The sequence below is a fragment of the Equus przewalskii genome, chromosome 22, assembly GCF_037783145.1.
Source record: "Equus przewalskii isolate Varuska chromosome 22, EquPr2, whole genome shotgun sequence".
In the NCBI taxonomy this organism is placed as follows: Eukaryota; Metazoa; Chordata; class Mammalia; order Perissodactyla; family Equidae; genus Equus; species Equus przewalskii.
In genome coordinates, this window is record NC_091852.1 from 33,506,407 (window position 1) to 33,529,880 (window position 23,474).

General features: G+C 43.9%; 1 protein-coding gene across 8 annotated transcripts in view; it reads right to left on the reverse strand.

The window, feature by feature from the left end:
- TTC39B (tetratricopeptide repeat domain 39B) overlaps positions 1-22,118 on the reverse strand; it is a 142,719-nt gene extending 120,601 nt beyond the window's left edge. For 2 of the 8 annotated variants that reach the window (XM_070589721.1, XM_070589716.1), the window contains exon 1: positions 21,850-22,118. Coding sequence is in view for 1 of the 8 variants with exons in the window: in XM_070589711.1 (XP_070445812.1) it covers positions 21,850-21,891 (42 nt within the window). In the remaining 7 variants the exon portion in view is untranslated. Of the gene's footprint in view, positions 1-21,466; positions 21,764-21,849 lie in introns of those variants that run through there. The other 6 variants (XM_070589711.1, XM_070589712.1, XM_070589709.1 and 3 more) reach the window with 6 other exon arrangements.
- Between the last annotated feature and the right edge of the window lie 1,356 nt (positions 22,119-23,474).

Consider the following 23,474-nt stretch of genomic DNA (forward strand, 5'->3'; position numbering starts at 1 on the left):
CTCCAACATGAGAGTGGGAATGTAGTACGTTTCCAATGCAGGACAGTGGGAAACATAAATTTCAGCCTGGAAGTTAGACCTGTCTGGGTCTGAATCTCGGCTCTATCCCGGCCCTGGGCGGGTTCTAGTCCTCTGAATCCTCTCCTTTCTGATGGGTAGATGGGGATTCCAACCACCTCCCCGGATTGTTGTGTGGATGCTAGTGACATATTTGAGGTCTGACTTGAAACAGGCTCAGTATATACAATTCCACAGGATACTAAATTCTCAGGTATGGGATCAATCAGTGGACTCATGGAGACAGAGCTGGGATCCTTCACTGTACTTCCTCTACAACTCTTTTTCACACCAAAGATTCTGCGCCCCCTTTTGGAAGAGAGAAAAGAAGATGAATGTGGAAATATTTATAGCAAACACCATACTCAAAAATTTTAACTGCCCTTACTTCTCCCCTCTGAAAATGCCTTCGCCTCCTATCCCTTAATGCCCAGACCTTTCTTACTCAGTAGGTTACCAGCGTGATAAACATAATTTATGGGCACAGAGCCCAGGACCTCAGCTCACTGGGAAGCAGACTGACCTTGGCCAACACAGTGTGACCTTGGCCAATATACTCAACCTGTCAGAGCTCCAGCCTCCTCACAAGTAAAGCAGAGAAGTTGGCATAGATACCATCCCTTACTCAAACTTCTAAATTCTCTGCAATAAACAGAAATCCTCTGCAAGAAGTCAGCTGTTTGTCCATCAGACACCTCTCAGGGAAGGCTGGTATTCAGAGGGACTGTACTAAATAGAGCGCCAGACTTCTCAAAGCCATACCAGTGGTCCTAACTTAATCCTGGATAGCTGGCTAGTGTAAGTACCAAGACAAGCAGTTCACACAATGATTCTTTGGAATTTCTAACAACTTCTAGCCAAGCACAGAGAAACCAGGAGAATTCAAAAGGAACCACCAGATGTCACTCTCACAAAAAATAACAACTGCTTTAGTTTCTACTAACACACAGATGAGTGTTTGAAAAAAAGGACTGTTAACTTTACAAAGAGGAAAAAAAATCTCCCTTTCTGCATTTCATTATAAATATAGAGTTGAGTTGCAGCTGAAGGCCATGGTTAAGTTCTAAGGTCAGTACTTAAAACGAAAATAAGGAATAATAAAAATTACCATTGAACAAATGCTTTAAATTGCCATCACAATAGAGTACACGTGGTTTTGGAGATAACCTCATAGAGGAATGGGCATATACAAGCAAAAAATGTGTACAGTGATGGATGGAGTGTAATAAAGACTGAATATGCAAAATAGAAGTCTTTTACAATGATGTATTGTTGAATTTGCTTAACATAAATGAGTAAACTATTTTACTCTCCTGTACCTATGCCTCAGCTACTATTTTTACAGTTGTAATATGAACCTTGGCAATGACTTATATGTCAAGTATCTCAAGTGCCAACCCTACCTAATCTACAGTAAACAGAGGAATGGCTAGGGCATTCCATTTTTGCAGGGGAGTAATTTTACACAAAACAAAGAAATAGAACCAAGAGACTGAGTTTTAACTGTTTAATTTGGAAACCATCACTAGTGGAGGTGTTTTTAAAATTAAAATGAACAGAGTTTATAGGATCTTCCCATGAGTAAATAATCGCAAATTCCATTTAACACCCAGGCACTAGGTTGGACACTTAAATGCTTATTTCTAATTCATAAACCATCATAAAAAGTGACCTTTTCAGGGCCGGCCCAGTGGGGCAGTGGCTAAGATCACGTGTTCTGCTTCGGCAGCCCGGGGACAGCAGGTTCGGATCCCGGGTGCGAAACTACACACTGCTCATCAAGGTGTCCCACATACAAAATAGAGGAAGATTGGCATAGATGTTAGCTCAGTGACAAGCTTCCTCAAGCAAAACGAAGAAGATTAGCAACAGATGTTAGCTCAGGGCGAATCTTTCTCAGCAAAAAAAAAAAAACAAAAAAAACAAAAAAAAGAGTAAGCATTTCATCTCTATTATTACTACTATGACTATGTTCTGATAATAATAATAAATAACAGGTAACACCACTAAGTGCGAAGCACTGCTCTAAATCCTTATCAAGCATTAACTCATTTAATCTTCGTAAAGACCCCATGAGACAGGACAATTATTATATCCAAATGAGGAAACTAAGACTCATGGAAATTTAATTAACTTATCCAACATCCCATAGCTGAGCAGTTTTTCCATCTGTGCAGTGGGAAGAATGCCACTTAATTTACAGCATTGCTGTGAGGTTGAACTGAGATAATGTATTTAATGCACCCAGCACAGTGCTGACACGGAAGACACTAATAAGTAATCTCTTTTGTTGTCGTTAAAGTGCTTCTATGGCTGAAAGTCTCCATTGCAGCCTAAGGATAGGCAAACAGAGACGGGGCCAGCCCTGTGGCCTAATAATGGTCAAGTTCGGAGCGCTCTGCTTCAGCAGCCCGGGTTCAGTTCCCGGGCAGCAACCTACATTACTCGTTGGTGGTCACATGTGGCAGCAACCCACATACAAAATAGAAGAAGGTGGCACAGATGTTAGCTCAGGGTGAATTTTCCTCAGCAAAAAGAAAAAAAGATAAATGAAATCTCTTGCAACATCTTGCTCCACTCTCAAACTTCCTAGCTATACCAGAAAAATGGCAGAATTAGCATTTCCTTTGGTAGCTCTGCTCCAAAGTCAGCGTCTTAAAAAGAGACCACAGGGGCCAGCCAGGTGGCGCAGCAGTTAAGTTCACGCACTGCATGTCAGTGGCCCAGGGTTTGCCAGTTGGAATCCTGGGTATGGACCTACACAACCCTTGTCAAGCCATGCTGTGACAGGCGTCCCAAATATAAAGTAGAGGAAGATGGGCACAGATGTTCATTCAGGGCCAGTCTTCTTCAGCAAAAAGAGGAGGATTGGCAGCAGACGTTAGCTCAGGGCTATAATCTTCCTCAAAAAAAAAAGAGACCACAGAATCTTGTCACTTAATATCGTGCTCAGAAGAGGCAATTCCCAAAGAGTAAAGCTTCCAAGGTGACAGCAAACTGAGAAAGCCCAAAATTCGGGAAAGATGAGGTAAGAGGGCTTGAGCTCCTGTGGGTTCTAATCCCAGTTTCACCACTCACTCACTTTGTGACCTAGGGCAAGCTACTTTCCTTCTTTGTGCCTCAGTTTCCCATCTCACTGGGTTGTCCAGGAATAAACAACACATGTGAAAAGCACAAAGAACAAAGCATCCAGTACCAAACATTAGTTATTATCACTATTATTATGAGGACTTGAATTGCATATGCTGCAGCCTGCAGAAGGTTGGGCAGTAGACAGATTTGGCACTAAGAACTCTGGTTCTGCTTCCCCCTGGCTTACATATCTGGTGTCGCCAGATAGATCAGGCCACCACCACAGAGGTCAGCAAACTACAACCAATGCGCCAACTCCAGCCTGCTGCCTGTTTTTGTAAATAAAGTTTTATTGGAACACTGCCTGCTCATTCAGCTATTAACATAATGTCTATGGTTGTTTTCCTGTTACAACCACAGAGCTAAGGAGTTGCAAGTGAGACCACATGATCTACAAAGCCAAAAATATTTACTCTCTGGCCTTTTACAGAAAAAGTTTGCCTCCTTTTGCACAAATGGATAAAACTTCCTTCTCTAATGCCATTGGCTGTTTTGAGGATAGAATGAGAAACAGATATAAAAAATCTAAAAAATTGTAAGAACTACTTACCAAAAAAAAAAAAACCCTACAGCCTTCAAGCCTTCAATTCGAGGGGGAAATAATGCAAGAACATAGGCTGTAGAGTCCCACCAACAGCTCCATCACTTATTAACTGCGTGTGGCCTTGGGCAAGTTACTTAGCTTCGCTAAGATTCATATTCATCCTTGTAAAATGTGAATAACACAAATAAACTTATGGGTTGAAAGAATTAAATGAGATGTCTGTGGGGTTTAGCATGGTATCTGGTCCACAGTAAGTACTGATAATGTCAACTCTCATTAAATTATTGCTTTCATTATTATTACTGCAGAGAAAATTCCTATGTCCAAATATTGGACCACTCAGACAGTACTTTCCCTCCCAGAGTATTTACCCTCATGAGAAACAGGTGCCAGCAAAGCAGAGCCACTGAGAACTGTAACCTGTTCTTCTGGAGCAGTCTAAGAGAGAAAAGACTAAGACTTCGAGATATTCATTTCTGTTGAGACTAAATTCTCTTCCCATTCCACCAACATTCCCCTCTCAACAGCAAGAAATTTTCATCAAGAAACTAAATGCCTACCTACACATTTGTGTTCGGTAGACAAACTTTATACTGTAAAACCAATTAACTGAATCAATTCCATCATAAGGGAAATGCTGACATTTTAGTTTCCAACAAGAATCAGTTAAATATGGAAACTTATTCAAAACCAGCAGAAAGGAGAAGCTTCCAGAAGAGATTAGTATAATAGATCATATAATTAGAATCTGGAATTTAATATACATTATACATCAAAAAAATTTTTTAAGAATTTAAAATTCTAAACATGTAAAAGACAAATACTAAAATTCTGGTAAAACTAATGAATTAAAAAGAATTTAAAATAACTGCAGAGGAGCCCCAGGGAACTGATGCATTGGGGTCGATGCAAATGTTCGATATCTTGATTATAGTGGTGGTTAAACGGGAGGATAAGGGCCGGCCCTGTGGCTCAGTGGCTAAGTTGCGCACTCTGCTTCGGCAGCCCAGGGTTTCCCTGGTTCGGATCCTGGGCACGGCCATGGCATCAGGCGATGCTGAGATGGTGTCCCACGTGCCACAATTAGAAGGACTCACAACTAAAATATGCAACTATGTACTGGGGGGATTTGGGGAGAAAAAGCAGAAAAAAAATAAATGGGTGGATACATTTATGAAATAATCTGTACACTTAACATGATGCATTTTATTGCATGTAAATTATACCTCGATAAAGCTGGTTTTTAAAAGAATTTGGGAAAAAGTAAATACAAAAAATTTCCACACTAAGTGTTAAAAATGTGGATGCTAATGATATCACAATGGCTAACACTCTACGACACTCTTTACGTGCCAAGCACTGTTCTACACACTTTTACAAATATTAACTCACTTGCTCTTCATAACAACCCTCTGAAGTGGCTTAGTATTATCCCCAGTTTACCAAGGATGAAACTGGGACACAGAGGATTAAGTAACTTGCCCAAGGTCACAAAGCATCTAAGTGACAGAATCTGGATTTGAACCCACAAAGTCCAACTTCACAATCAGTGATCTATATTCATTCTCATTAAAACCTTTCAAACTGTTTTTTGAGAAACAAATCTTGTAAATTCAAAAAACTGAGCTACTTTACAAAATGAACTTCATCAAACTGAACCAGAGCTACAGAGACAGTCTAACTTCTCTTCACACCATCTATCTTAATGGCAAAATTAGGCATGTGGTTATTTGTTTGCTGGCTGTCTTCCCTCCGGGCTGCAGGTTCCATGAGGCACATCCTCTGAGCAGCAGGCACAGTGCCTACACACGGCAGCTGCGCCAGAAATCCCACTTGAAGGAAGGAATAAAGAAACAAATGAGTGGATCCAGGAACATACAAATGCATTTAGTTATACCTCAAGAGTCACTGTAGACTGAAATTTTGTTCACGTGTGTGTGTGTGTGTACACACTAGTTTCTTAAGTCAATGTAAAGGTCATGATGATTAATAAGCTATAAAACTGTTACTGAACACGTCAGCTCTCTGTCACTATGGGGATACGTAAAATATTTTTTAGCACATTTATGCACCAAGCATTATGCTTTGCATTTTAATATATGGTCTCATATAAACCAGACAGCGTTTCTCTAAAATAGGTGCAACTATCATCCGGGAGCTAATAAATGGTTTACACACAGGCCTATCCGCCTTTGCAGCCTGAGCTCCTATTCCTCACGCCGTGGAACCACAGGAGGAGTTCCAAGGTTACCTGAAAGGAAAGCATTTCACAAGGATTTTTCCTGCCAATTAAAACTGTGGAATTGACACAAGAACATATATATAGAGAGAGAGAGAGAAGATAATAAAGAATGCAAACACAGATTCTTACACACATAGGAATTTATTTTATGATTCAGTTAAAATTTTCAATTGGAGGAAAAATAACGAATTATTTAATAAATGATGCTGAGGAAATTGGTTGTCTTTTGGGACAAAAATGAAATTAAACTCATATACAAATTTCCAGATAGATTAAAGAGATATACATAAAAACAAGAGATGAATGTATGGAGAATTTTTTTTATATAATCTTGAAACAGAGACAATCTTTCTAAGTAAAGCACAAAACCCAGAAGCCATAAGGAAAGAGTAAAAGATTTGGCTATAGGAAATGTTTAAACTTCCAAGCTAAGCAAATAGCTAGGAGAAAATATTTAAGGCACCTTTACCAGACCAAAAAAATAATATCCATAATATTAAAATATTCCATACTATTAAAATATTCATACATGTGCACAAGGGTCATGTAGTATGGTACATATTGTACTGGAAAAAATCAGAAATTCCCCAAATGATCTTCTATAGGGAAGTAGTTAAATAAATTATGGCACAATCATATTACCCAATTTTCTTCAGTCATTATATAAAGAATAAAGCAAATAGTGGAAAATATCTCTAAGAAATATTAAACAAAAAGCCTTGTCCTGGGAAAGGTGTATGGTCTAAGAACCCACTTACATTTATAAAAACTCAATCCTGATTTCTTCTGAGGAGGGGAAGGAGGAAATAGCAAAGGGAAAGATCATATTCTAGCTTCTGAATGATTTAAATCTTCTACAACAAGAATGCTTTTATGGGGGCCGGCCCAGTGGCACAGTGGTTAAGTTCGCATGTTCCACTTCTCGGCGGCCCAAGGTTCGCCAGTTTGGATCCTGGGTGCCGACATGGCACTGCTTGGCAAAAAGCCATGCTGTGGTAGACATCCCACATAGAAAGTAGAGGAAGATGGGCATGGATGTTAGCTCAGGGCCAGTCTTCCTCAGCAAAAAGAGGAGGATTGGCAGTAGTTAGCTCAGGGCTAATCTTCCTCAAAAAAAAAAAGTTAAAAAAAAAATTCTTTTAAATGCTTTTATGTATTATTTGTGCAATGTAAAAAATAATGAACAACTTGAACAATAAAAAAAAGGTTAAAACATAACTTTGAGATAAGCAGATCCAATATACCTAGAAAAAAACTCAAGCACAGTAAAGTAACATGACATTTCAACTAAATTTGTTTTATGACCCAGATCCTTTCCTGCCCAGTACTATAAGTGAACAGCACTTCCAATCCCTGGATAACTTTTTTGAAATTTTAGAAATTATTTAGAAATAATTTCAAACTTACAGAGAAGTTGCCAGAATTAGGAGAGTAAAAAGAATACCTGTGTGCCATTTATCCAGATTCATCTATTGTTAATATTTTGCCCCATTTGCTTTATAATCCGCTCCTTCCTCTCCCTCCCCACTTCCCAATCTCATCTTCTGTATCTAGCTTCCTAGCTAAGATTTTATTTTCTGAGCCATTTGAGAGTAAGTTACACATAATCTAGCCCTTTACCTCTAAATACTTCAGTGTGTATTTCCTAAAAATAAGGATATTCTCTTACATAACCAGAGCGCAGTTATCCACTTCAGTAAATTTAACTACTTTCAACTACTCTCCATATTCCAATTTTGTCAACTGACCCAACAATTTTCCTTTATAGCATTTCCCCTCTACAGTACAGGAGTAGTCTCAGGTCCATTCTAGCATTCAGTTATCACGTCTTCTTTATTTCCTTTCATCTGGAACATGCTCACCGCCTTTGTCTTTTATGACGCTGACATTTTTGGAGAATACAGCTCTCCCCTCCTTCTAAATAGAATCTTCATTTAAAGTTTCTCTGAGGGGCTGGACCGGTGGCACAGCGGTTAAGTGCGCACGTTCCACTTCGGCGGCCCGGGGTTTGCGGGTTTGGATCCCAGGTGCAGACACGGCACCATTTGGCAAGCCATGCTGTGGTAGGTGTTCCACGTATAAGGTAGAGGAAGATGGTCATGGATGTTAGCTCAAGGCCAGTCTTCCTCAGCAAAAAGAGGAGGATTGGCAGCAGATGTTAGCTCAGGGCTAATCTTCCTCAAAAATAAATAAATAAAAATAAACTTTCTCAGATGTTTCCTCGTGATTGATTCAGGTTAGACTACTACAGAAGGGACATGGTGTCCTTGTCAGGTCATTTATATCTGGAGGCACAGATAGTCATCTGGCCCCACTGGTGATATTAACTTTGATCACCTGGCTAAGGTCTGGTCTGATTTCTCCACTGCACAGTCTTACAATTAATAAGGAGTCTGTGGTGAGACAGTATAAGACCAGGTAAATATGCTCCTCACCCAAATTTGCCCTGGATTCAGCACTATGATGAGAGCCGCCTGACTCGATCTTGACTGTGAGAGCTCAAAACTGATTTTCCAGCTCCAAGACTCCCTCTGCTTTCACCAGTGCACCTTTGGCATCCTACTGGAAGTAAAAGCCCTCCTACCCGCACTTATATACCGAGTTAGTTACCGTCAGTCTGGACTCAAGGACTCCTAGCATTCAAAATGGCCTATAATATATTACCGTCCTTAATTATTTTTAAGCTCAAATTGTCCCATATTTGGCCAAGGCAACTTTTAAATTTCTCCCTATTTACCCCACTCTGAGCATATTCTAATACCTAGAACTTGCTTATTGCGAGAATTGTTTTGCCAAGGAATCTTACAAGGTTAAGGCATATTTAAACTTTAGCAATAAGATTAAATTCTTTTTCTGATTCCCCTAATGAAAACTGATGTATGCAACCACTGACCTACATACTTAACAGACCAATGTACATTACAGAACAAACTTTATTCAAATGAGAATATTAAGGGTCTGCCTGATTGGCTGCCACCTGAGGCTACGTTTCACTATTAATTCTTAGCTGTTTACTCATTGATCTAAATACTTGGAGGGGGACCTAAAGGATGGTTGGATTTATATCAGAATAACAGACCTCTAAACTTTAACAGTCTCTTTAAATAGTTTTTTTTTTTAATTAAGGGAGAGAGAGAGCTGTCTACTGTGAAAACTGGTGAAAATGTGCAGCCAATCTGAAAATAAAGCACTGGCAAAATTACGAAGCTGAGAAACAGCTGGAGACAATAGAACGAATCAATTGTAACAGAATTTTGGTTGGTCATAACAGAAACTTGAGGAACTCAGTACAATTCACAGAGACAGGAGCTTCTGAGAACCTTATAGATTTGCAGCCGTAGAGGAGTGAATTGACCCTGGGTAAAAACAAGGTTGCACCGTTGAGATATACCTGTGCAAGATCCAAAAGGCAGAGGTCATTTTCCTGCCCCTTTCTGAACTTTTCTGCTGTCAAACAAGGGTGAGGAAGCTGAGGCTGTTTCAACAGCAGTGGTCCAGAGTTCATTTTCCAGCTCCCTGCATATAAAAAGCAGTGGCAGCAGAAATTTCTCGATTCCAGATTCCCAATACCTGGATCACAGCTACCGCAAAGTACTGTGCACTCTTAGTTCTAGAATCATAAGCCACAGAATACGAGCACCTCCCCTAGTGGGTCAGTTCTGGATGAGACTGAGGGGCACTCTGAGAGGCCCCACCTAAAACAGTCCTTCAGCCCCTCATTCCCTTCTTAAACTCTTCTGACAAACTACCTACAGCAGTTTCTGCTTCCTGCACTGAAACCTGATGGAGTGAGACAGATACGAAGAAAATAAACAAACAGGATAATACTGACTGTGATCATATCTGAGAGGAAATAAACAGGATGCGTAATAGAAAAAGAGAAAGGCTGCTTTGAAGATGGAACCGGGGGAAGCTGCACTTGGAACCTGATCTTTAAAGTGAGGATGGAAAGATGAGAAGGAGCTGATGACGTGGAGGCCTGGTGAAGTCGGCCAGGCTGGGGAAACACCCATGCAAGAATACCGCAGTGGAGAAGAACTGGGCATGTTCAAAAACCTAACAGAAGCTAGGGTGGCTACAGCAGAGGAACGAAGAGGAGAGGACAGGAGAGATGAGCTGGAGGAAGAAAGCAAAAGCCAGACTATGGAGAACACAGAAAGGAGTGTGGATTTTCTTCTAAATGTTAGGGGGCCGACCCCTTGGCCAAGTGGTTAAGTTCGCGCACTCCACTTCGGCAGCCCAGGGTTTTGCCGGTTCGGATCCTGGGCAGGGACATGGCACCGCTCATCAAGACATGCTGAGGCAGCATCCCACACGCCACAACTAGAAGGACCCACAATTAAAAATATACAACTGTGTAACGGGGGGCTTTAGGGAGAAAAAGGAAAAAAAATAAAATCTTAAAATGTTATGGAAAGACACTTAAAAGTTGTAAGCAAGGAAGTAACATGTCTTAATGTTTGTAAAGGAGCTCTTGGGCTGCAGAGTGGCAGGTGGACTGCAGAAGGCAGAGAGGAAGACGGCAGAGCAGTTAGGATGCTCTCCCAGAGGCGCAGGCATGAGAAGACGGTGGCACGGACTAGGGGGACCGTGGAGATGCAGAGAATATGCACGAAGGAGCCATGTTTTGGAAGTAGACTCAACAAGACTAGCTGATGACAGAGATGTGGGAGCAAAGAAGGGTAAATTGAGGGGAACAGGAAGGGAAAGTCAAGTGTGAGGCATGGTGGTTGAGCAATATTGTTTTATTAATATTTTGGGGGGCCAGCCAGGTGGTGCAGTGGTTAAGTGCACACATTCTGCTTTAGCAGCCTGGGGTTCACTGGTTCACCGGTTCGGATCCCGGGTGCGGACATGGCACCGCTCATCAAGCCATGCTGTGGTAGGTGTCCCACATATAAAATAGAGGAAGATGGGCATGGATGTTAGCTCAGGGCCAGTTTTCCTCAACAAAAGGAGGAGGATTGGCAGCAGTTAGCTCAGGGCTAATCTTCCTCAAAAAAAATATTTTTTTAATTATTTTATTGAGGTCATATTGGTTTCTAATGTGTAATTTCAGGTGTACATTATTATTTATCAGTTTCTGTATAGACTGCATCTTGCTCACTCCCAATAGTCTAGTTTTTATCCATCACCATAGATATGTGCCCTTTACCCATTTCACCCACACCCAAACCCCCTTCCCCTCTGGTAACTACTAATCTGTTCTCCTTATCCAGATGTTTGTTTACCTTCCACATGTGAGTGAAATAATATGATATTTGTCTTTGTCTGGCTTATTTCACTTAACATAATACCCTCAAGGTCCATCCATGTTGTCACAAATGGCAAGATTTCATCTCTTTTTATGGCTGAGTAGTGTTCTACTGTATATATATATACCACATCTTCTTTATCCATTCATCAGCCATTGGGCACTTGGCACTTGGGTTGCTTCCACATCTTGGCTATTGTGAATAACGGTACAATGAACATAGGGGTGCATAAATCTCTTTGTATTGTTGATTTCATGTTCTTTGGATAAATACCCAGTAGTGGGATGGCTGGATCATATGGTAGTTCTATTTTTAATTTTTTGAGATATCTCCACACTGTTTTCCACAGTGGCTACACCAGTTTGCATTCCCCCCAGCAGTGTATGAGGGTTCCCTTTTCTCCATATCCTCTCCAACATTTGTTAATTTTTTTCTTGTTAATTATAGCCATTCTGACAGGTGTAATGTAATATCTCATTATAGTTCTGATTTGCATTTCCCTAATAATTAGTGATGTTAAACATCTTTTCATGTGCCTGTTGGCCATCTGTAAATCTCCTTTGGAAAAATCTCTGTTCACATCCTCTGCCCATTTTTTGATCGGGCTGTTTTCTTGTTGTTGAGTTGTATGAGTTCTTTATATATTTTGGAAATCAACCCCTTGTTGGATATATGATTTTCTCCCAGTTGGTGGGTTGTCTTATCATTTTGTTCATGGTTTCCTTTGCCTGAGCAATGTTGTTTTAAATTGTTCCCCCAAAGCCTTATGTTTGCTCCTGAAATAATTACAGAAAGGACGACTGTCTCCAAATTGCCACAACTGAAATGAGATGCTTTGCGATCTGTAACAAAGAGACAGGAGTTCATTTAAGCATATCACACGTCCCGTGGTCTTAAAATGTACTGGCCTAATCTATTGCCATGTGAAACCTGCTCCCCCAGGCATGCAGACCGGCAGTTCTGACATGGACAGGGCTTATGTACATCAAACAGGGGGCTCTTGTCTAAGTTGAAATATAACCCCCTCCTCCATAAACTACTAACCAGTAAGTCTTTAGAAGAAAAAAAATGATTCTTTCTAAGCTAGTAGCTTTAGTTTTAAATTTCTAATATACTTAGTGGTATGATTAGATTTGTGGAGCCTCCCCTTTAGTAAAGTCATGTCTACTATTTATGAAATCAGACTAGGTTTGCTTTGTCTGATGAAAGACAATTCCAAGAATCTCAGTGTTTTCTATTTTGAAAAGTTGTGAGAAATACCACATACACACGTTATTATTACTGAATAGGCAAACTGTGAGAAATATGAACACCTCAGGCTTCTAAAAGCATGAAGTGTCTCAATAAATGATAATCATCCTCATTCTATGAATGCTCCCCATCCACCCCACCTACACTGCATACATTATCTCATTTAGCCCCACTGTTAGGAGTGAGGAAATGATGGTTCCCAGGGCCTTCTGCCCTTTGACGTGAGCCAGTTCTCCAAAATGACATCTACCACTGTTTGCATTTAAAAATAAAACAAAAACAAAGCCTTCTTTCCCAAAACTAAATCTTAAAATTAACATCAGCAAATGAATATTTAATATCAAGATGTTCAATATGGCTAGTTGCAGTATTTGATACAATCTTACTGTGATTTCTTTCCTGCTCTGTAAAACTCTACCCAGCTAAATGTGATCAAAAGGAAAATCTATACAGAGTTGCTATTCAAATTAATGGCTGCAACTAAACATTTCTAGTATAGTCCGCACTGGGTAAGGTGCCAGGAATGCATACAGCGACTCTACCAAGTGGGCATTACTGATGAGGAAACTGACTCTCACAGAGAGATTAAGTAACTTGCAAGTGGCAGAACCCAACCCGTGTCTGCTAACCTGCAAGCTCATCCACGTTCTTTCCTGCCTCCCACATGCCTGCCTAGGAACAGACAAAACAAGTCCGAAATTCAAGGGTGCCTGAAAAGAGGCTGATTTCATTTGACCCTTTGCCCTACTTGAGATTGTAGCTATGGTGACAGTCCCTTGTATTCAATTGGTAATGGCTTTGACATGCAATTGCTTGTTCATCCTTCTATTAGGAAGCTAAACATGTTGGATAAATAGTATCTGCCTTGGGGGATAAACTAGAAAATCAGGAAAAACCATCATCTATTCACACTACACATCTGCTTGCTTGCAAATTGGACAAATTATCCATGTGGACTGGGGTGTTCATGTGGCTTGAGCCTATTTTTCCAGTTAAAAAGTCAGTCAGTCATGGGGATGTAATGTACAACGTGGCGATTATAGTTAATAATACTGTATTGCATATTTGAAAGTTGCTAAGAGAGTATATCTTAAAAGTTCTCATCTCAATAAAAAAGATTTGTAACTATGTATGGTGACAGATGTTAACTAGACAATGTGACAATCATTTTGCCATATATACAAATATCGAATCATTATTTTGTACATCTAAAACTAACAAATGTTGTATGTCAATTATATTTCAATTTTAAAAATTAAATTGTGGTGATCACTTGCACAATTCTGTAAATTTACTAACAATCACTGAATTGTACACTTGAAAGGAGTGAATTTTATGGTATGTAAATTACACCCCAATAAAGCTGGTTTTTTGGGGTTTTTTCACGTGTACTGAGATGATGCTAATAGATTATGGTGGTAAATTCTTCTTCCTGGTTGAGAGGACAAAAATATCACATTGTTAGAAATCACTAAAGAGAGTTCCTTTGCTGGTTTCTATGGAAAAGAAGGACCACCCTTTCCTTCTGGAACAACCGGGTACCTACATCCCATCCATGTTGGGTGCTGTAGCAAGTATGCCAAAAGAGGAATATTTCTCCTCTGAGATGAAGAATCACCAAGTGAGGGAACAGCATATAAAAAGCTGGGAAGTGAGAAAGGACTGACCTTTTGGGACCTTTTGGAAGGGAAACTCCAAGCACTTCAGCATGGCTGATGCTAAAGGTCATGTAAGATTCCAAACTTCTGGGAACCACCCCAGACCTACTAAGAATGGCTCATGGTGGGCCCTAGGAACATGCATCTTAAGCAGTCACCCACTCCCCTAACCAGGGGATCTGTGCACATTAAGTGTGAGAATGCTTGAGCTAGATCCTAAGTAAGGCCTTAAATGCCATGCTAACGTGTTTGCAAACTACCTCAAAGGCAGTGAGAAGCTGTGACAGATTTTAAGCAGCAAGGTGAAAATGGACTTGAACTTTAGAAAGAGCAGTCTGGCATGGCACATTGCTCTGGGATAGAGCAAGAACCCTCAAGCCCCCTCCAGGGCCCAGGAGTGCACATACATTGTCACCTCCTCTACCTTTTAACCTCTTACACTAAGGCAATGAACACAAACATACCTTTTACAGGTCATAGTCACCTATTAACATCCAGCTACTAAATGAAAACCCTGTAAGAAGGTTATGACATTCACCAGAGTCAAAGAGGGAACCATCCCACAGAGCAAAACGTTTGGAGAAGCCAGAAGTGACTATACATACCACCTATGTGTTGGCAGGCAAAGGCCGTTTTCAAAATATTGCTGACATTGCCACTCCCCTTGCTGACCGATACTAACAGTGCTTTGCTTAAACAGATGGCCATTTGGGCGCATGTTCACCACTCTCTTTTGTGGTAAGTGGTTTCCCATCTCCCCTGAGGGAGGGAAAGGTGTGGGGACTGTAAATTTGCAGAACTGAGGCAGCTGGAGGCTGGGATTAGCCTGAGAGGTGCTTCTATCCTAAAGAAATCCAATGGCAGAAGAGGAGTTGTGCAAGACTCTCCATGGGCCAAGCTTTGAGTGAGGCCAGCTCCTTACACCGTTGGGAAACCAATGTCAAACAGTCTTAATAACCATAGTGCAACCTTGATGATAATAGTGCTAAGAGTCAACATTTGCACCCCATACGCTAAGACTTTATAGGCTTTAATCCTCAACAATAACCCTCTGAAGTAGATTCGATTATCTCTATTTTACAGAGGAAGAAACTGAAGCTTAAAGAGATTAACTTATCCAAGGTTGTATATGGAGGAGCAAGGATTCAAACCCGTGTCCATCTGACTCCAGAACTTGTACCATACAACTTCATGGGATGCATCAAATAGATATCCATTTCTTCCTAGTTTTTGATGCCTATATGAGTATTAAGGAAATAAGCAAACTTAATGCACAAGGTTTAGACCACATTATAAACAAATTTATGTATAGCCCTTGAAATCACCTAGTACAGGGGTCAGCAAGCTTTTTCTGTAAAGAATCAATAAATATTTAGGCCATGTGGGCCATCCAGTCTGTTTCCCGACTAATCACCTCTGCCATTGCAGTGTGAGAGCAGCCATAGGCAAAGCCTAAATGAATGCGCACAACTGTGTACCACTAAAACTGTATCTACAAAAACAGGCAGGAGGGGGGCAGGATAAATTTCTCCTTCTGGTGAAACTTGCCACCCTCTGACCTCGTGGAAAAGATACTGAATGTACAGGTAGAGCACTTGGCTTCTAACTCAGATTCTGTGCCTAAGTGAGCTAAGTGACCTTGGATAGATCACTTCCTGTCTGTTTGTAGGACGTGCGCACGTTCAGAATTTTCTTCTCCATTGACTGCAGAAATAAAGTAAAACCATATTTGAACACACTAAAACATGTGCTGCAGATTCTTCATCAAATCCATAAATATAATGAACAGTGGCGGCCATATCTTAAGGTAAAAACATAAAGGGAAAAGAGAACTAGCATTTTCAGAGTACTTCTATGTGCCAGGTGCTTGTAAAGTGGGCTCTTATTTCATCCTTATCGCCAGCCTTATGGGGTAGGTATCATTATTACCATTTCATAAATGAAGATCATCAGATAAGTTAAAATAACGTGCCCAAGGTCACACAGCAAATGGGAAGACAGGATCTGAACCCAAGCTGGCTGCTCCTCCGAAGCTCGTACTACTCTGCGCCAGGGGTAGCTGTTCTTGGCCAAAGAGCACCTGTTGCATGATTTTGCACAGATGATGACCTACGAGTGCTTCTGGGAGAGGGTTCTGGAGTCAGGCCTCATCCCCTCTCTTCGGGTCTCTCCCACTGTGTCATCTGCCTTGCTCACCTCCTCTCCAAAAGATCAGACTCCATTTGGCCTGAAAAAATGATGTGAGAATCTGAGATCTGTTTTCTTTAGTCTGAGTGAAATGACTGGAACTCATGTGTTGAAGAAAGACCAAGAACCCTAGAACTCTGGGGAAAAGTGGTCTAAGGAAGCAAAGATGGAGAAAGGAGGACCGAGGAGACGGTCCCAGAAACCCCGACGCTCCTGCTGACCACACCAGAGTGGAGGGTCAAGTTCTGTATCTCAGAACTCAGCCAAGGGTAGGAGTCTACGTGGTGAAACAGAAGCCGATGGAATTACTCAAAGGCGTCTGACTAGTCTGTCTCTTTCACCACTGCATCGCAGTTCACAGTCATCAGTTTAAAACTGTACTTTGGAAATGGGGTTGGGAAACGAGAAAGCGAAACCAAGAAATGAGATCATCATTGCTTCCTTTATCAAAAAAAAAAAAGAAAAAGAAAAACATTCTCCAGATAAGGGAGGATACGTGTCTCCCTACTGCCAAAAAAAGAAAACAAAAAAGAGCAAACCCAAACTCCTTAGCTGAGCATTCAAGTCCTATCAAAATTGGCTGGAGCACACACAGCACTGCTCTCCTGCCTCAGGCACAGAGCTCCTGCTCACTCTCTGCTTCAGCACAACGGCCTCCATCGCTCGTCATGCACGCCTGAGCGTGTTCCCCCTGCTACTCTGTCTGCCTGCAAGCATGAAGCAACGATCTGCTCCTTCGCTGCCTGCTGAAATTTCACCCCTCAATGTCCAGATCCAATGTCGCCTTCTCCATCACAGATGTCAAAGCTGAGAAGAACTTCAGAAATAGATCACCAATGTCAATTCCTTCATGCTTCCTATGAGGAAACTAAAGCCCAAAAGGGTTAAAAGACTTGCTCTAAGTCACACAGCTGGGCAGACAAAACTCAGTCTGGACATCAAGTCGGCTGACGCGGGGGCGGGAGCATGCCCTGACCGTGATGCCGTGGGTGACTGCCCCCTTGAAAGCTCTCTCCTCCCAGCTGCTCCAGGCCTGCTTACACTCTCCCTGAACTCCCTACACTCCGGGTCAGAGCTGTCTGTGTGTCTAAAACCAGACCTGACCCATCATGTTATCCCCATACTTAGCCACCTCTGCACACAGTGGGCCTTCAGTGGGCTGTAACAGTCATTCAACAAACAGAACAAAACACCAGAAAACCACCTGCCTCCCCACCTCCAGTCTGGGCTCCCTCCGATCAGACTTTGCACTGGCAGTGAGAGCCGCCTGCAGCGCTGATCTCTGCTCCCCTCTCCTCAGCTTCAGTCCTTCAATACACACCAAGACAGCCACGATCCGGCATGAAAGATTTGGAACAGCCTTCCTACCCTGCCAGCCTCATTTGCTGGCACCCAGAGCACCACAAGCTCTCCCTCACCTCCTACCTTATGCCTGCTAGTCCCCTCCATGGGATACACTTCAAGAGCTCCCCTCGTACCCAATTCTCTTTTATAAGGCTAACCCTTACTCATCTTGCAAGACGCAGAATTTCTAAGAAATCAACTCCTCCAGGAAGCCATCCCTGACCACCCAGCCCCCTGGGTGAGGTGCCCTCCTCTGTGCTCCTGAAGCCTCCTGCCATCCCTCCTCCATGGTTCTCAGCATAGATATTGCCTCTATTTGTCTACACCCCTGCCCCCATCCCCCACTAGACCACAACTTACGACAAGAGCTATGTCTGCTGCTCTAGCTATGTCCGCCGCTCTAGCACCTGGCACAACATTCAACATGTTAAATTAGACTGAATAATTCTTCTCGCTTACTAGCTACAATCAGACCCAACAACCATATATAATGCATTATTTCACTAAAATATTTTAAATGATGTAGACCCTGTGTATATTTCAGCATAATATCAGCAATACCAATGGGACATGTCCACAGATCTCAGCAAGAAAGCATTTACTACATACCCAGAGTCTTCGAACAAAAAGATTAGGATGCATAATGGCATTATGAACTGCCAGGCACTCAAAATTTGAGGAGTCCCTTTGGGGAGGGGACCTAACCAATGCGGCCAACTGGCCAGAGTATCTCTAGGTGCACAACCAATGTCCGTTAAGCACAGAGGTGGGAGAAGAGAGTTCTGATGCAGTCAGGAACCAAAGGGAGGTTTGACAAAGGCAAGCTCTCCCCAGGAGACCTCACAACTGCCCAGGAGAGTCTCCAGGTACTCATTTTCTGGGAAGTGAGCACACAGTGGCTTCAGGAGACCGCCCCACTGAGATGGCCACTGGGGCACCCAAGACTGGAAGCGGGGGAGCTGTCAGCAGGCGGCTGGATGGAAACCATGAACCTCACAGAATTCACAGTATCAGCTTCATAGGATCAGCTCACCCTGTGGATAATTAGTAATAGCACCATCCGCAGGGAACTACGATAAGGCGGCCAACAGCTAACACAAGGAAGAAGTGACACCTGCCTAGAGAAGCTTACCTGAGCTAGCAGACTGGAAGGGAGGAGGGGGTAGCTGGGTGCGGGGGGACACACACCCTGTCCTAACCTTGCCCAGATTCACCCACTCATAAACAAATGGCCATGCTCCCTCAGTAAGAAAAGTCACAGTGAGCCTCAGGCGTTCACGTATTCTCCGTGAAGACACCCTCCTCCACATCCACATGACGGGGGCGGGGTTGAGCCCTGTGGGGACTCAGAATCCTCCCTCAACTCCATACCGCTGACCCTCAAACTGGGGAACAGGCCCCCAGGCCAATTCCTCCTCCACATCTCTCAGCCCTCAGGGCTCTCCTCCCAAGGCTGGGTGCCCTGCTGAACCCAAGGTGTGCTCTCACTCCCAACCATCTCAGCGTCCACCCAGGCCTGTGCCTTATTCCACTTGCTCCGCCCAACGCAATCCTGCTCACCCAACGCAATCCTGCTCACCCAAGACCCAGTTCAAATATCATCTCCTCCTCACCACCTTCACTTTTGCTTTGAGTGTGACACCCTTTCACTTCCCTAGAATATCAAATAGTGGCCACACAGGCCACCAACCTTATATTTAAGTGTTTGAACGCTTCCCAGTTGAAATAAGCTATTTTAGTTTCAGTCACCCAGTGAAGTTCACTTACAGATAGAGCCCTTCGACCCATTCAAAGTGAGGGACTTGCTACAAATAAGTCAAGGGTACCTAGTCTACAACGCACACTACTTCTGACTTGCTTACTCTGCCTTGAGCTCTTTTCTAGAGTTCTTATACACATGTCATATCTCCCTACCCAGACAGAGAGCCTAGAGTGCCAAAACTGTGTCTTCTCTTTCTAAGGCACCTTCCCAGTTTGAGCACTGGGCAAACGTGTGAAATCAATAAATGTTTGCGAAATGTGTGTGAAATTTATACAGCGTAAACAGTGCACCATTTACAGGACAAAAAGTGGACTTGGCACGAACAAAAAATTCTGTTTGTACTCTGTTCATCTCCTAGGACCAGGATAGTACCTAACATGTAATAGGAGCCTAATGGCTACTGACTGTAAAAAATAAATTAAAGCTATGGCAAAAACTGAGAAATCATTAAGCAACATCTATTCTGCAGTCATTCATTCACTCAACAAATATCTATTTACCAAGCATCCATGTGCCAGGATCTCTGCGGCTCTGAAACCTAACTTCCTCCCCAGAGCTGAAACCCTCCTTCCCCAGCTAATGAACTTCGGTTCATCTTGTAGGCAGTGGGCACACCTAGGGTCGCCATGTGTCTCCATACACCCAGGACAGTCCCAATTTACACCTATTGTCCAAACATTAATTATTAATAGCATCCCCTTTCTCTCTCAACAATGCCCTGGTCTAAACAATCATACAGCACTACGACTAATCAACCTTTTTCAATAAGCAGGCTAGGGATTCAAAACTTTCACTCCACATTTACTAGCTACTCCCAGTCTTGTTTCCTCACTAATAATACGGGCATAACACTGATTAAACTAAATGGTTATACACAGAAAAGCAGCTGGGGGCAAGGCTGGGCCATCAGATTGAGACCACACTGTAGAGAGCCTTGCATGCCAGTTACATGAATCCTTAATTTAATACACAACAAGGAGCCACAAAAATTTCTGAGGAAGGGCGTGAACGTAGGGTCAGAGCACCATCGAAGTGTTAGCACCTTGATGACCGAAAAGAAGTTAAGACAGGAGGAATGAAAAACAGCGGGCTCCAGGTCATACCAAAACAGACTGCCTAAAGCTGTAAATAAAGGTTGCCACAGATAAAAACAGCAATAAATGTTATCTCATCATTTGCCTTTATGTATAGTTTAAAAGTTTCAACAATAAATAGATGTAGTCTAGCAAGCTCTAGTTCATTGGTCTGTGGTCTCGGGGCCCTTATTGCAAGGGAGAGGCTGTAAGGAAGGTTCTGGACTTGCCCTCTTGTCTGCCAGTCGTGTAAAGGAGCTGTAGTTTGGTTTTGTTTGTTTTTACTTTAAGAGCTACATTTAAAACATAGTATTCCTTGTCAAGAGTTTCCCGACATTGAAGAGACGGGCAGGGCTTCCCCCGCCTGCTCCAGATCTTCCACTATTGCATCATTTGAAACTAAGCCTCCCCCGGCAGCGACTAGTAAAATTTAAGTCAGGTAAAATGGCAGCAGCAGCAGCTGTGCGTGGGTGAAGCTGCGGCGGCCGCCGGCCTCAACTTCAAGAGCAAGAGAGCGCGTCCCTCCGGCGCTGCCGGCGCTGCAAGGAATAGTCAATAAATCAACAGGTCCCGCGCGCCCGCCCCAGGGTGCCCAGACCCCGGCGCGGAAGCCAGGAGGAAGTGGCCACTTATTTAAATACAGTTGAGGAGACAAGAGACCGGAGTCGTTCTCAAAGCGCCTTCCCTCCGTCTACCACCGACAACGGGACCTGCTTGGGAAAGGCCCGGGACCCGTGTACCGAGACGAAAGCACCAGTTCCCCGGCTGCTGTTCCGGTCCCCTAGCCCTCCGGCCCCTCGGCAGCCCCTGCCCTGCCCGCTCGGGCAGATGCCCCTGGGGCTCCTTCCTTCCTCCAGCTGTCCCCCTCCTCTCCTATCATCGACCGTAAGCCTTTCGGTTCTGCCCCCAGGAAACTCCCATAGAAGGTGAGATTCCCAGGTCAAGAGACGATTCCACAAACCCCAGCGTCGGGACTTCGGGGTCAGACCTCACAAAGCCCAGGCGTCCCTGGAGAAGCTCAGAACAGCTTGGTGCTGCGGATCCTCCGCTCCCGCGCGCTCGCACCCATCCACCAGCCGACCGGACGTGGTGTCCTCCATCCCCACGACCCCACCGTGCCGGCGCCCGGAACCTCGGCAGCGCCTCTGCTCCAAACGCCGCAGAAACCTCCTCGCTCCCGCGGGGACAGACCGCCCCAGCCCGGATGCCCCGACCTGCCCCTTCCTCCGGGCGGGAGGCTCCCAGACCGGGGACCAAGGGGGCGGGACCTCGGCCGTCCCGGCCGGGCTCGCTCATCCCTCCCGGGCTCCAAGGGCAGTACCCACACTTCCCACCGGCCAGTACCTCGTCCGCTTCCAGCTCCTCTCCGTTGCCTACGAGCGCCATGTTCCTCCTTCGGCTACCGCCGCCCAAAATCAAGCAGGAGCTCAGAGCCGACTCCTTTTCTCGGCTCCGGGCTCAGCCCAGCGCCAGCGAGGGAGGAAAGGGGCGGCCCCGCGCTCCCGCCGGGTCCCGGGCGGGGCCAGCGCGCAGCCCGGAGAGCGCTTTCCCCGCCCCCGGCGCCCGCAGACCCGCAGAGCACCCATTTCCCGAGCGGGCGCCGGCGGCCCGCCCCGCCGAGAGCTCCGCCCCCCGCAGGCCACGCCCCGCCCTCCCTCGCGGCTCAGACCCGAGCAGCCAACCAGGTTCCCGCAACAGTCTCCGCCCCCAGCCTGCAGCGGCCTCGGACCCATGGGGGGGGGGGGTCCACATCGTGGGCGGAGTCACTTCGCAGACAGAGACTTGGCCGGTCCGGCCCACCTTCTGAGAACGTACCTGAGGGTGTCCGCTTGCTGCGCTGCGCAGAGAGTTCGCGTTCCCCTGCGGCCAAGTCTCCGCCGGGTTGACTAGGCCAAGGTCAAAGCTGCGCAATCCTTGAGGCTCGTGGAAGCGTCCACCTGGTCCTTGGGCCAATACCAGTCCCCTTCCCTCGCCAGAGGGGGCCACTGCGTCTCACAGATGATGTGGCTAGAAGGCAGCCTTGGGTCATGGTCACTGGTCACCCAAAGGACCCTGTCACGCCACCAGCCCGGACACTAGGTCAAGGACATCATCTTCAGATACAGGGACACTGGGTTTGCTTCTATATGTGTTTGAAAAGTAAGAGAAAAACCACAGGACAGACATTTATGCAACTTAGAGCTCCTCTGCCCTTCCTTCCACATCCCTGTCACGTTTATGTCCCCATAGCGTCCCACACTGACCCCTTTGGTAACCCCAAATATATGTGTATAATCCGTGCTTGAACTATAAGCTCCATGAGGGTAGGGAGGCCCTCTTCTTCAAGGTTGTATCCCCAGCACCTAGAACAGTGCCTTGCAGGTAGTAGGCGCTCAACAAATATTTGTTGGCCGAGTTTAAAAATTGATTCTTGCTTCCAACACGTAAAATAATTGAATTATCCAACTGGAAAATTAAAAGCTATATTTTTTAGGGTTGTTTTTGTTGTTGTTTTGACCAGCTTTATTTTACATACGATAAAATTCACCAAGTTTAAGTAATTCCATGACAAATGTTTACAAAACACCATTCCAATCACAGTATAGGACACCCCAAAAAGTTCCCTATGCCCCTTTGCTGTCAACTTCCTACCCCCACTCCCAGGCCTTTGGCAACCACTGATCTGCTTTCTATATTTCAATTTCAATTTCATATAAATTGAATCATAGAGCGTGTGGTCTTTTGCATCTGGCTCATAAAAGGCTATTTAATGCTCATCCAGTGATAATTAGAAAAATAGCTAACATTTATTGAGTACTTGCTATATGACAGGACTATGCTGAGCCCCTTGCATATGTTGTCTCATTTACCCTTCACAACACAATGAAGTAGCTACTGTTATCTTACAGATAAGTAAGATAAACTTAGAGAGTTTAACCAACTTCCTTGAGTTCAGATAGCTCTTAAGCAAAGAGGGATGTTGGAATCTG